General features: G+C 30.5%; 1 protein-coding gene across 2 annotated transcripts in view; it reads right to left on the reverse strand.

Annotated features, from left to right (window-relative positions):
• Nbea (neurobeachin) overlaps positions 1 to 14,702 on the reverse strand; it is a 536,577-nt gene that overhangs the window by 479,280 nt on the left and 42,595 nt on the right. For both annotated transcript variants that reach the window (XM_070002976.1, XM_070002975.1), the window contains exons 2-5: positions 7,324 to 7,555; positions 3,956 to 4,056; positions 3,624 to 3,719; positions 469 to 590 (exon numbers count right to left, since the gene is read on the reverse strand). In XM_070002976.1, coding sequence (XP_069859077.1) covers positions 469 to 590; positions 3,624 to 3,719; positions 3,956 to 4,056; positions 7,324 to 7,555 — 551 coding nt within the window. The remainder of the gene's footprint in view (positions 1 to 468; positions 591 to 3,623; positions 3,720 to 3,955; positions 4,057 to 7,323; positions 7,556 to 14,702) is intronic.

Below are 14,702 nucleotides of genomic sequence, written 5' to 3' on the forward strand. Positions count from 1 at the left end.
AGTGGAGCACTTGCCTTGACCTGAAGAGTGCAGGGATGGCACCAAGTCCAGAGTTCAAGCCCCACGACTGACAAAAACAAAAATACTCACTTGGTTATAGTTTTACACATAGCTATTATTTTTGCTTAAATATGTTAATAACTGAAAAGGCAAAATAGATGAACTCTAGAGGGAGATTTTTGTCTCTCCTACCTCAGGCATCCACAATATTAAGCATCCTACAAGTGGTACAGATTGAGGCAAACTAGAAAAGAAAAGCCTGTAACCCTCAGTCTTACACTATAATCGGGAGGAACAAAGTAAGAAAAATTACCTAATCACAATAGTAAAATGAGTAAGTAAATAAAATTTATAAACTTTCATAATATATATTCTAATATATAGTAGTCTTGAGACCATACTGTAGAGTAATAAAATAAAATAAAATTACTTAAAAGACAAAGTCCCAAAAGTAACCAGACTACTCACCAATAAAGATAAGGTTTATCCTTATCAACATTAATGTTATTTAATGGATCCATTCGGAACCAAGTATTCAGTGTAAAGCCATTCTGATAAGGCCATTTTGCGATAGGAGGCAATGCAATTGCCTACAAAGCAATGAAAAAAAAGTATCAGCTAAAGAAAATATGAAATCACTAAGTTCAAAGCTTGCATTCACAGATTAAGAAAATAGTCAGAAATTGATGAATAGAAAATAGAAACCATTAACTTATTTAAATATTCTATTACATACTGCTTGTTGACTAAATAAAGTTTACAATTACAGTTATCAAATTAAATTTCATTTCTAGATTACACAGTGGTTTGCAGACTGTTTTCCTAAGTCCCCTCCAATTTCATCAATACTCAATGTCTTATACATATGCCTCATATTTTTTAATTTTGTATGACTATTGCTACTTTTTAGAAATATTTCTCTTGCTTAAAGATTGTTAAATCTTTGTAGCCCTAAACTTTGGTAGAGAATATTAATCAAATCAGTGCTGAAATACAGTTGATAATATTTGTAACTCTCTTAACACTGAAATAAAAAAGAGGAAATCATAGTATTAGTTATTCAGAAACTTAACCACTGAAATTTAAGGCCCAAAATATTCAAATTCCTCTTATCAGTAGAAGAGCAATAATACAGAATTTAGCTGATAACAGTAAAGTGAGATCTGATTATTCCAAGGAGTAAGAATACACTTGATTATTTCACTTTCAAGAAACATCTGAGTGATTTATCTTTTTATAAAGATATCCAAATTTCTTTACAAAAATATACCTATTATTATGATTTTATAATTGATCTTTTCCATAAGCACATCCTTCATATAGTTAATAATGGCCTTTCTAAAATATTACAAAGCTTCCATACATTAAAATTTGTCTCAATATAGAATAAAATTTAAATTTACTCAGGTTGTATAATACTTCATACACACTATGACTCCGCCTATTTCAATTTTCTTCTCTTCTACTATCTTACCGTATACTCAAAGTATACCTAATATAACAATTGTCCCACCTATTAACTTAAAAGATTCCCATTTTGTAGATGACACTGTTTCTGTCCAAAACCTCTCCTTTCAAAAAAGACCCCATAATCCCTTAATTCCAGGCTAATATTCCTCTCATCTTTCAAGCTTCCCTGGAGTTCATCCTAGCTTGGTTTCTCTTTTCTTTCCACATTTACCAGTGGTACTTCTATAAGATTGTAATTAATACTAACCTCATTTGAGCATTAACGTGAATAGGAAAAATACTGAGGACATTAAGTAGCAAAATGAATGTATGGGATTATGTATGCCATCTAATGAATATGCTACCTTTTCCACACATGAGATACATTGGCATATGTTTAGATTTTTTTTCAGCCTTTTGTAAAGAACACTATCAACATCACATCAAAAAAAGTGGCTGCTTACAGCACTATTACTGGTGTACACCAAAACATCCTTTTCCTCCATTGCTGCACACTCATAACTCCCAATCAATTGCCTTGAAACTGTGTACATAAACAGTCTCAATATTCAGGACTACATAGCCCTAAATTAAAAATCAAATAGTGAGTTAAACAAAGAAGTAGAGAAAATAAGTTGAGATGATCTGCCCTTCAAGTTTTATATTGAAAACTAAAATACGCTGAAAAACCTAAAGAAAATTAAACTGTGTTCAAAAACTGGGAGATTCAATAATGTTAAGGTAATCTATGTTTTCCAAATTGTTCTAGCCTTAACACAATCAAAATCTCAGCCGGAATTTTTAACAAAATTGAATGAGTTCATCCAACAATGTATACAATGGCAACCATCCTACAATAACCAAAACTATTTTAAGTTAAAAGTAAAGTTTAAGTATTTATACTACCTAATTGCACAGCCACAATAAGAAATAAAATATGACTTTGGCATAAGGATAGATATACAGGGCAATGCAAAAAACTAGATCAATCTAAATTCAATTAATTTGAGGAAAGGTATCCAGTAACTTGAAGTGAAAAGAACTGTCTCTTCAATAGATAGGTATTGCAAAAACTGGATATGCATACAAATAAAATTTAACCTCCAACTTTGTCACACAAAATGTGAATATAAGTAACACACAGGAAACAGAACTAAATATAAGTGCTAAAACTAAGAACTGCTAATAAAAGCATTAAAAACACAAAGTTGTGACTTAGGTTTAATATTGATTTCTTAGAATATAAAAGCACATTCCATAAGAGAAAGAATTAATTTTACTTAGATTTTACCAGTTAAATCTGTTATAGTTGAAGCAATAATGTTAAAATAACAGATATATCATAGATAGGAAGAAATTATTTGACAAATGTGTTGAATAAACTCTTAAGGTACCTTAAAGACATAACCATTTTGTACTGGCCATGGCAGAAGATTGGAATACAAAAATTGCAAAAAAAAAAAAAAAAGAAAGAAAGAAAAAGAAAAAGACAATTACAATGAACAATAAACATATGAAAAATCCTTAACATCCTAAGTTATGACAAAACTATAAAACTACAATGAAGTACCACTACATAATCAGTAAAAAAAAAAAGACTGCCACTGTTCAGGATACAACTCAACTGAGACTCACATTGTTGATGGAAATGTAAAACCTGATAAAGAATAATTTGACAGTTTCTCATGAAAGTAAATATATTCTCAATAAAACTCAGCAATGTCATTCAGCTATCTAACCAAAAGATAAGAAAACTTATGTCCACAGGAAGAAATGTACATTAAATGTTCACTGCAGCTTTATTTACCATAGCTGAAACCTAAAATCCCAAATGTCTACTAACTAGCGGATGAATAATAAGATATAGCCATAAAATGCAATACTATTCAGAATAAAGTACTGATAAAAGCTATAACTCGGGACAATCTCAAAAGGGTTATCATAAGTGGAGGAAGAAAAGTATAGAAGACTGAGCTAGGAAGACAGCCTGAGTTACAAAGCAGACCTTGTCTCAAAAAGAGTAGCAATATACTATATAGCATATAATTTTACTTACATGATTATCTACAAAAACTATAGGAAAACAAAATAAATCAGAGGTGAAAAGGGATAGAAGCTGTCTGACATAAAGGTCAAAAGCAATTATAATATTAACACATGGAATTAAAACTTACCGCAGCACTGCAACCAGGGAAATTGAAAAAAGTATCAGGGCCATGTCTTTGTGGCATCTGATTAAGAACCGACAATAATTTAACTGCATGTCTTGGCTAAGAAAATAACGAAATAAAAAAATGTCATCATACAAATTTACAAATAATACTTAACATAACACTTTATAATCACTGGACTGTTTTCTAACTAGAAAAAAATTAATTATTTACTTAATGGTTTAAAAAGAAAATAAATTCCTCTACCAATTCAATATATAGCTCTCTAGAGACAAACTGCTGAAATTTTAAGAATGAATTCACTGATACTGATTCTTCTTCTGAACATAGCTTACCCATATTCCGCTCTCTCCTCGAAGCATGCTGAACAAAAGCTTCAACTCCTTAACAGTGATGCTGTAGCTGGCAAGAACCCCCAACATATCAACTAGAAGATCTTCAAAGGAAAATAAAGTTATTCTCTACTCTATTAAAGAATAGTATATGATGACAAGGTATAAACATTTTTAAGAAGCCAATATTATCAAGTGCCATATATATATGATATATATATATGTAGATATATATATAAAAATATATGTAGGTATATATATATATACTTTATATATATATATACCTACATATATATATCATATATATACCTACATATATCTCATATATATATACATAAAATCTAAATGTCCTTTTGAATTGCAATTCCAATTAACAGTTTCCAGATACATTATTTACTGTATGCAAAAAAGTTCAAACTAAAATATTGAAAGAGACAAAAAGATAATACTACAAATTGTTTTTTTCAAGTGAAAAGCTGAAACTTGAATTTTTTAATCATAATTATCTGGTCTTAATAGAATATGGTCTTAAAATATCTCTCAGCTCAGAAACTATTTTGAATACTCAAAATAGTACTAACATATTAGGCATTATTCTAAGTGATCAGTATGTGTCAAAGTCATAAATCCTCATAATAAACTTAAATACCATAAATATCCTCTTTTAAAAATGAGTAAATTGTGACACATATTTTAATCAAATTGTCCAAAAACAAAAACAGAGCAAGCAGTAAAGTCAATATTCAAACAGGCAATATGGCTCCAGAACTCCCATTATTACCCATTATTCTATAAGGAGAAGTATGATTTAATACATTACTAGAAATATCCATTATACAAATTTGAGTATTTTTTGTATATATACTGAAAACATCAGCTCACCAAATACTAAAAAAAACAAAAACATTTAATCTCTTGTCTCTAGTCACTTTCTCTATACACTGTGATTAATATCTTGTTCTATATTATTTATAAGAAATTAAACATGTCAATATTTATACTTCATTTCTCTACTTTCTTAAGCACTTGGAATTAAATATACTATACATGTTAATACAAACCAATGCACACATACGTAAAGTTAGATAGGGGTAACGTGAAATAGTAAGTTGTTGTTAGAAGATTTTTATTATCTACTGTCACAAGTTATTTTGAAAATTTTAGGTATTGTTTTTAAAACAATAAATAATTAATTGATCCTTAATACCAAAACAAGAAAATGATCTCTATGTTGTGTACAATTGGATATGACATATTTGAGAAAGATCTTTTAATGAAACAAAATATTTTATCACTTCAGTAATAAAACTGTCTGAAAATGTTAGTAAATGCAAATTTTGATATTATTTGTAAGAAAGAATTTTAGATAAAAATTAAGACTTTAAGCAATTAGTGAAATAGCAACCATCATCAAAAATTCCTTAAATGCTTATATGAGGATACTTTTTTTAAAGCCAAGTTTCTATATGTAACATGTAGAATATAAGTGACAAATTTGTAATTTCAAATTTTTAATTCCTTGTATTTTCATTGTACATGAAAACATATACAAGATTTTTTTTTTGAGGAGACAGGGTCAATCATAAGGCTAGAACTTGGGACCTGGGCTCTGTGCCTTAGTTTTTGTGCTCAGGGCTAGACCTCTATCACTCTGACCCACAGCTTCACTTCCGGTTTTCAGGTGGGTAATTGGAGATAAAAGTTTCACAGACTTTGCTGCCAGGGCTAGTTTTGAACTGCAACCTTAGATCTCAGCCTCCTGAGTGGCAAAGATTATAGGTATGATCCACCAGCAAACAGCTTGGACAAGATTTTTTTAATATAAACAAATATTGTAACTATGAAATCCTGATCAATTAAATATTTAACTGTCTTACAGTAATAAGTCTACGGCATTAAATTAAAAGTGCCTCTCTGAACTTAACATACTTTAGTAAAGAGATGAAAACTTAGTAGCGTCTTGGTATTCAAATTTTAGTATGACATGTAAATGTTGAGTTCTCTAAAATAAAATTAAGGTACAGATTGTTTTCTGATGCTCATCCTCTTTTTACAGATTCTTCTACCATCAGGCTCTTTGGGAAGGAAATGTTTAAATTAACAAAAAGAAAAAATTCTGTTACCACTACCAATACTACACAGAAAGAATAAAAGAAGTAGGGAGCTGCATAGTCTAAAAAATGTCAAAATATGAATTTTTGTTACTCTACTCACTGTCATTAAATCCCAATTCTCAGGAATTAATTCTAGTAATTAGAATAGGCATGTAATTCTGTATTCTTTTCTAAACTGTACCCTACTAGTGCAAAGTAATATCCATTTTATCTATGACAGGGGAGACTACAGTAGCTACAGAATTATCAAGAAGATACTTAAAAATTTAAGTCTGAGTCTCATTTTTCATCAAAATGTTATCTACTACTAACCATTATAAAGAATGCCAAAGCATGTTCAATAGAGCTATCTGCCACTGTGAAAGCAATTAGAAACAATCTTATAAAGAAAAAAATATGACTCATCAGAAAATAAGTTCATATATTAAAATGTTGACTTTTATAAACTGAGAATCTCAGCATAAGTAGCTTTTGATATAATTTTTTAATAATTTCAAGAGTTCATCTATTTCTTAAGTATCAGGTACAATTATTTATTTCTTGAGTTAACTGCTGCTCTAGGATCATCATTAAACATACTCCCACTGAACTGTATGTAACCACAGAAAGACATTGGTGTGAAAGGCAAAGAGTTGGTGATGACAAATCGCAGATCTCAAAGTTGTTATTGGAAATAAACTATTAACCAAGAAAACATAACATTTTATCTGAAATTTCGTGCAAAATTTATGTTCTATTCCATAATAGTGCTCATTTTAATATAGAAGCTTCTCCCAAACAATAATAAGCTAAAATAAAAACTTCCAAAGACACACCATGCTTTTAGAACCTTCTGGCATCTGTCATAATTCCATACATGGCACACTGAATATCATGAAAGTGGGATAATTTGGTAAAGGGCTCATCCATTACACAGAACTAAAACATGTGTTGTGACATTTTAACTAGTAAAGATTTAATTATATAGTACATAAAAATACTCCATATTTTTCTGATGGTCTTCACAGTGCTTACTGCACAGTAATGATTTTTTTTAAGATTTAGAGAGGCAAATATGGTTAAGTATGTTTGTCTAATATGATCATTACATTTCTCTTCTTTTATTCTCTGCAGGTGTTCCATTAATATAAAAGACAAATTTCCCACATATTTCTACATATTTTAAATTAAGATAAAATCAACAAATCTATATTACCTGTGAATACTATCAAGTTTTTTAATAGTTCAATGATACTTTCCTATCAGATAGTCACATACCTGCTATCATGTCATCTACAGCACTCATTTTCAGCAATACTTGTTCAATTAGCCCAACTTCTGTGCTAGTCTGTAAATTCCGAACACTTTTTCGTAGAATGGCTGTAAACATGCTCCATATTTCTGCCTGACATGTTACATCACAGTGTTCCAAAAGTTCTGTCATACATGTTATACTTTCAGCATCCTGAATAATAAAGTTCATCTCCAAATCAAATTCTCCACCAACCAGCTGAAAACAGAAAGAAACAAGAACTAGAAATAGTATGAATGGTTACTTATAACATAATAAACAATACCAAAAATACAACTAAGAAAAATACATAGCTACTATTAGAAATTTAACAAGAAATGTACCCATAACCTTACTTATGTAACTGTAACCCCTCTGTACATCACCTATACAATAAAATAAAATATGATTTTAAAATTCTAATCTTCAGGTATAATACTTTTTTGACCTAAAATTTTAGAGCTATACAATTTCAAAAATGACCAAAAAATCCAATTTTCATAAAGATGAAAAAGAGTGCTTTCAAATCTACAATAACAAACAACAGCATGTAAATACTAAATGGAATTCAGGACACACAACTAAAAAATGGAGAGAGGTGGTCAATACAGAACATCTGTAATATGTATAATTTACAGTATGCTCCGTTGAAATGATGGAAGGAATATTTTAAAAATATTAAACAGAGAAATATGTGAGATCTTAAAGTACTTTGTGAAGCAAAAATGTGAATTAAGAAAGTTGACTTAACAGCAAATATAACTTGTTGCATTATGTCTAATGAGCAAAGGTTATCACTGTCCTTAGCAAATGCCACTGTATGTAAGGGGATACAAAAGTACAAGGAAAACAACAGAATGATACTCTTATACTATGTATTGACCAAGTCACATATTTGGTTTTTGGGTTTTGGTTTTAGTTTTCTTTGTTCTGGATCAGGACTAAAACTCAGAATCTGAAGCTTTTGCTTACTTGTTTGACAATCTACAACCTGAGACATACCTCCAATCTTACAAATTATAGAAGTTGACATATTCTTAAGTATTATTTTTGACAAATTGGACATCCATTCCGTCTAATGAATGAAATATTTAGGAATAAAATAACCATTTATTTAAAACTTGACATATTTGAACATATTCATTCATTGCTTCATTCAACAAGAATTTTATTGATTAGTATATAGAATTTACTCTCTAAGCTAATACTAGGATGAGACAGTGGGAACGAAAAAGGCCATGTCTTGATAGTGCTACAGATAGGGCTAGATTCGAGGAAGGAAGATATACATTCAAGAATGAGTATTCAAATTGAGCTGGATTACAAAATATATTAAGAATAAAAAAGGACAGATAATCTAGAGTAACTGGAAAAGGAATAAGCAAAAGAAAAATTAGATGATGTCAGTATAACATGTGGAGGAGTTGGGGACAAACAAGTCGTTTAAGGATTCAGGTGGACCTGTTGCAACAAGGAGAATTACAAAATGTCATGTCAAAGCAAGCTTTACAATGTCGGTGTGGGGGGAGAGGGGGGTATGATTGGGTGGGGGGGAGGGGGGAGGCTGGGAAGGGAGGTGAAGGGTAAACAAAGGAGGAGGCTGCAATGCTTGGTAAGAAATGTATGCATTATCCTGCCAATGTAATTGTAACCCCTCTGTACAGTATGTTCTCAAATAAAATAAAATTAAATTAAAAAAAAAGAAAAATTAGATTAGGAACAGATAGGAGGTAAAAGAATTACATTTCCCATTATTGAAAGAGACTTATAAATATGGACAAATTATTACAAATGTTATATAATAAGATAAAGAATGATAAAAGTAATGATATCTACTAAATAGTATTTCTATTATAAATATTTTATATCTATTGAAAAACTAGTATTAACCTTATCTAACAAGTTAAATACCCAGAAAAACAGTCATAAAGGAAGTATGTGATCCAGTACAAACAGTCAACAAATTCATCTTCATGGAAGCTCATACAAGCAATACAACCTCATTTAGAACTACTTTACGTCTTCTAAAATTAATCATCTTAAACTCTGAAATATGAATATAATTTTCTCTGTAACTACACAAAATAAAACTGTATAGTGGGCTGGGAAGTTGGCTCAGTGGTAGAGTGCTTGCCTCCCATGCATGAGGCCCTGGGTTCAATTTCTCAGTATCATATAAGCAGAAAAAAGCCAGAAGTGGTGTTATGGATCAAGTGGTAGGGTGCCAGCCTTGAGCTGAAGAACTGAGGGAAAGCGCCCAGGTCCAGAGTTCAGCCCCCACAACCAACAAAAACAAAAACAAAACAAAACTCTATAGTAACTAACCCCTCCACTAAATTCTGACTCTTTGACCTATTCCCTCTAATTAAAATTTAATTTCACTTTTGTATCAACCCACCTCAACTTCTACTATTTCTAGTTCATTGATGAAAAAAGGCACAAAAGTTCTAAGAGACTGTCTGTGAGTAATAACTGAAACTCGTGATGTTTAAAGTTATATAAAAGTTTAATTACATGCTACATAAAAGCTAGTTTATTTTTGAAAGATTTCATAATACTTCCTAGATTCAGACTCTACTATACCACTCACATAACAATGTCACCTTAGTAAAGCTATTTCTCTAACCCTCTCTTATACCATCTACAAAACAGTAATCAAAATTCCTGTGTAAGTGGACTATTGTGAAAACTAAATGAGATTAAATGGCTTAGAAGTACTTGGGCACAAGGGCAGATAAAATTAGCATTCAATTCAGATGTGTTAGTATCAGTTCTCCAACAATTTCAATTTCTAGCTAAAATATGTAGTTATATGATCCAATAAACCTACAGTACCATAAAACTGATCTGACTTCAATCTAAAGCTTCTAGAAAATATGAATTTATTATGGGTTATACATTCTACTTACTACTTAAAGAACTATTAAATAAATTCAAATTATCATTTGCATCATGCCATACAACTAAAGATTATCACATGTGTAATTGTCTTGAGTCAGCACTACAATGAAGCTTGTAAGCTAGTGATGAGAAATTCAGAAAAGAAATAAAAAGGTATTAAAATCAATGATGGCAGGCACTTAATGACTGAACAACAAAGAAGCAGATACTAAAGTTCTTACCTATGAGCCTCTGAATAAATCTGTTGCTGTGTACACTAAAGTGAAAGCGTTAAAGAAATTTTACTAATTACTGAAATATGTTTTAAATACATTGACAGAGTCTGCAATAACCAAATACCACTATGAAATATGTAAATAACAAAGAGAGGAATGAAATAAAAAGTCTACTTTAAAGGAATTTACTGTATCTCCAATTCTCTCAACTAAATTGTTATGAGAAACCCAAGACTTTTGCAGTTAAAAACAAAATTCCTTTTTTCAACTACAAAAAATTTATAGCTAGCAATGCAGGGAAGCTCACAACCTATAATCCTGGCTTCTCAGAAGGCTGAGATTGAATGGGGACAGAAAAAGAAACATTGAGGGTAAAATATTTCAAAATATATTACAACTATGCATGAAGATGGCAAAAAATTATACTAGCTATCAGTTATTCTAATCAATATATAGTATATACATGTCTGAAATAAGTAATATACAATTAATACAATTAATACACATTAAAAATCAGATAGGACAATAAAACAGGAGGAGAAGGTTATGGCGAGGCTAAATGAAGATGAATGTGGTCAAAGTATTTTATTTCCATGTATGAAAACAGAGCAATGATACCTGTTGTAGAAGAAAAGAAGAAGGTAAAAGTGAGAGATAAAGGGGATGAGTTTGTTCAGTTTACACTGTATTTTTGTATGGAAATTTCAAAATGAGGCCCCCTTGTACAATTCCTGTATGTTAATATATGTTAAAAAATTAAAAAGCATAGCTCAACAATTTAACCATAATCATTTTATTTGCATAAAAGAAACACAAAGTTTGTGGAATGAAGTCTAGACTCTAGAATGTGACTTGGAAATAACTGTTAAGAGTACTGAGATTTATAATTACTACTAATTTAAGTATCAGTATTTCTTTAAAAACAGAACAAGAGTATCAAAATCTCAGATGGGATGGTATGAAATATTTCAATGTTTGTTAATTAAAGTAGATGAAATTATCAACCAGTTGGATTTCTTATAGTTTCAATAAAGTCTAAAGTTTGACATTGTTCAAGTCCCTATTAATTTCTTGCCTTGGCTTCCTGTTTCCCTTTCCTAGCTGCTTCTAAGGAAAGGTTCTACAATGCCATGTAACACTTCATCTAAAACTTATCTTATTGCTACCTTCCTATATATATTGTGTTCTCTCTCAATCTTTACATTTGTTGGCTCCTATTAATTCTTTAAATATCAGTTAAGATATTATTTAATTCCAAAAGCCTTTTCCAGAAGGATGGCTTTTCTCCAAACCCCATTACAGTCCTTCACCACCATATCAATCATTACATAACATCACAAACCAAATTATTGTACCTCCTAAAATTCTTATGTTGAAATCCAAGTTGGGAATTGGCAAGATAATTAGGTTTGAATATAATATTAAGTCACCCTCTTGCAGTGGCATTAATTTCCTTAAAAAAAAAAAAAAGAGTTGTTTCTCTCTACCATTAAGAATACAGTGAGAAGACAGCTATCTTTACACCAGAAAAAAGATCCTTATTTAGAAGCAAATCTACTGGAACCTAGATCATAGGACCTCCTACTCTCTAGAAATAAAAGAAAATAAATAAAAAGTCTATGTTTTAAGACTCTCAGCCCATGTATTTTGTGTTTTACTAGACTGCTATAAGAGTTGTTTACAGGCTTCTTCCTATCCTTCTGAAATAGCTTTTTAATAAGCAAGGAGCATTATGCTTTACTACACACTATATCTTACATCACTAGCATACTGCCAAGTACGTGTAAGTTATTCACTAACACCCAAAAAAAAAAAAGAAAACTGCATAATGGAAGGACATTAGACTGCATTAAGGTAAAGCTGGTTAGGAAGCAGGATTCACTTCTACCATCACAACCCAAGTTATTAGCCAGGCTTTCAGTATATGCTTACATTTTCTTTTGACAAAAATTACTCTAATGGCCATAAAACTTTTTAAATGTTTCAGAGGTAATCAAAGAGCCAAAAGTACTTCCTTAGCCTTGTTTATATTCCTTGTTTGTTTTATTTTTCCATTATTTCTTGGAAACTAGGTAAGTTTTCACATAAGTGAACACAAAAACCCATGCACTTGAATTAGTAAGACATGATTTCTCTAATTTATGAAGTACACGAAAAACACTACTTACAATTTTGAGTTGGTAAGATCAAGTTTAACAAGAAAAGAAGGTGCCAGAAAGTGGGTGCTATTGCTGCTTTTATAGAAGGAAAAACCTAATCAAAAGGATCAATTCCTTATGGATATTCAGCTCAAAATTTTAAGAATTCTTAGCTGATACTATGAACTTCAATACTAAGAACCACAATTTGTCCACATAACAATTTTGGGAAAGGTGTGCTGATACTAAGACTTGAACACTCAAGGTCTCATACTCCCACTTAGGTTTTATTTCTTTTCTTTCTTAAATGTTTTTGTTTTGTTTTTTGTTGTTGTTTTGTTATGTTTTCTCTCAATGGTGGTACTCTACAACTTGAGCCACACACAAGATACACTGTTTCAGAATCTGGTTTCAGTGCTAACTGTCCCTACTGAACCACCTTCCCTAGTTCAGCCTTAAATTAATTTTTGTTTGAGGTATAAATGTGTAGAGGATCATATTATTTGGCTGTTGATAGCCAGTTGATGAAAAGAATATCCTTCCTTCATTGAATTACTTTTGAACTTCTGTTGAAACCAGTACACCATAATTTTTTAGAATATTTCTGGTTTTTATTTTCTCTTTTGTGACATCTGTTCTATGAAACTACAAGTATCACACAACTTTGAATTTTGTAACTACTGGAATGTTTTACGCATGTGAGTTTTGAAACAATACAATGATTCATCCCATGTCTTTTATCCTTATTCAAAAACTCTAAGTTTCATGTAAATTTTTATAATTCTTTTCATGTATAAAATTGCTGGTTTTTAAAGGAGTTGTATTAAGCTGATTTGTTCATTTATTAGATATTTGATAGGTAAACTACTTTGAATCCTCTAACCCATGAACATGTGTATCTTCCTATGTTAATTTATATCTTTTATGCTTTTTACTCAATGGTTTATTATATTTACAATGCAAATCTTTCACCATTTTTTTAAATTACAAAAACAATTCACTTTTAAATTTTGGTTCTAGTTTGCATATGTTCACTTCTAAAATACAGGAACAGAGTTTTGACTATTCTGTGTTGTGTGTTCCTAAAGTTTTGCTACACTAACCTAACAGTTTCAAATATGTGGTTTGAAGATATTTGCATTTTATTTTCCTTTTCTTCTCTTTTCATTTTTCTTTTCTTTTTTCCTATCTTCTTTACTCTTTTATCTTTCCCATACCCTTATTTTACTTGCTAATATATAACCTTCAATAAATTTTAACTTTCTACTTTATCATATAGGTATATCTTCTTCATTTTCTTTACTTATAAGGGGGTATACTAGTTATTTCCAATTGATTTTTTTACTACCTCAGGTACCTGTTGGGTTTTTAGTTGTTTTTATTACTACAACCTGCTTTCTCCCCAATAGAGCCCTCAAAAGAAGGCTGAACCCTAAAGAGACACCTATATAAATCTAGTCAAGAGGTATTTATCCCCAAAAGATGCATACACCAAAACAGAGAAATGCAAGAAATGATGCTTCCTCCCAAAAGTTCATAGCTTGGCAAAAGTGAATCCAATTATATTAAGATGGATGCTTTGCCAGAAGAAGAATTCAAACATCTAATTTTAAAAATGATCAATGACCTCAAAGGGGATTCAAGTGGATGGATTAATGAAGTAAGACAGTTATTTTGAGATTTGGACAAAATGTCAGCAAGGTGGACGAGAAATTCAGCAACTCAGATGAGAAACTCACTAAAGATTGAGACTTTGAAATAAAAAAAAAATTCAAGAAATGAGAAGCTCAATAGATCATATTTAAAACACTGAAAGATTACCAAGAACAAAAACAAGATTGAGGAAATGACTTTCAGACAGAAAAAAATAAAATAAAATAGGCAATCATGACCAAAACTTCAAGGATTGTAAGCCAACAATCAAAAAGAAACAATTATCTATATATACAACAAACTGGACAGATGATGAAGAAATTAGGTTTACTGAGCAAAATTCATCTTAGAAGGTCACATACTTTATGCTCTAATTTTTACAAAATAAATAAAATTTCAACGTAAGAAATAAACATATTAGTGGTTGTCAAGTGCTAGGGGTGATGAGAATAAAAGACT

Source organism: Dipodomys merriami, unplaced genomic scaffold (genome assembly GCF_024711535.1).
Source record: "Dipodomys merriami isolate MVZ:Mamm:240054 unplaced genomic scaffold, mDipMer1.0.p SCAF_6, whole genome shotgun sequence".
NCBI lineage: Eukaryota > Metazoa > Chordata > Mammalia > Rodentia > Heteromyidae > Dipodomys > Dipodomys merriami.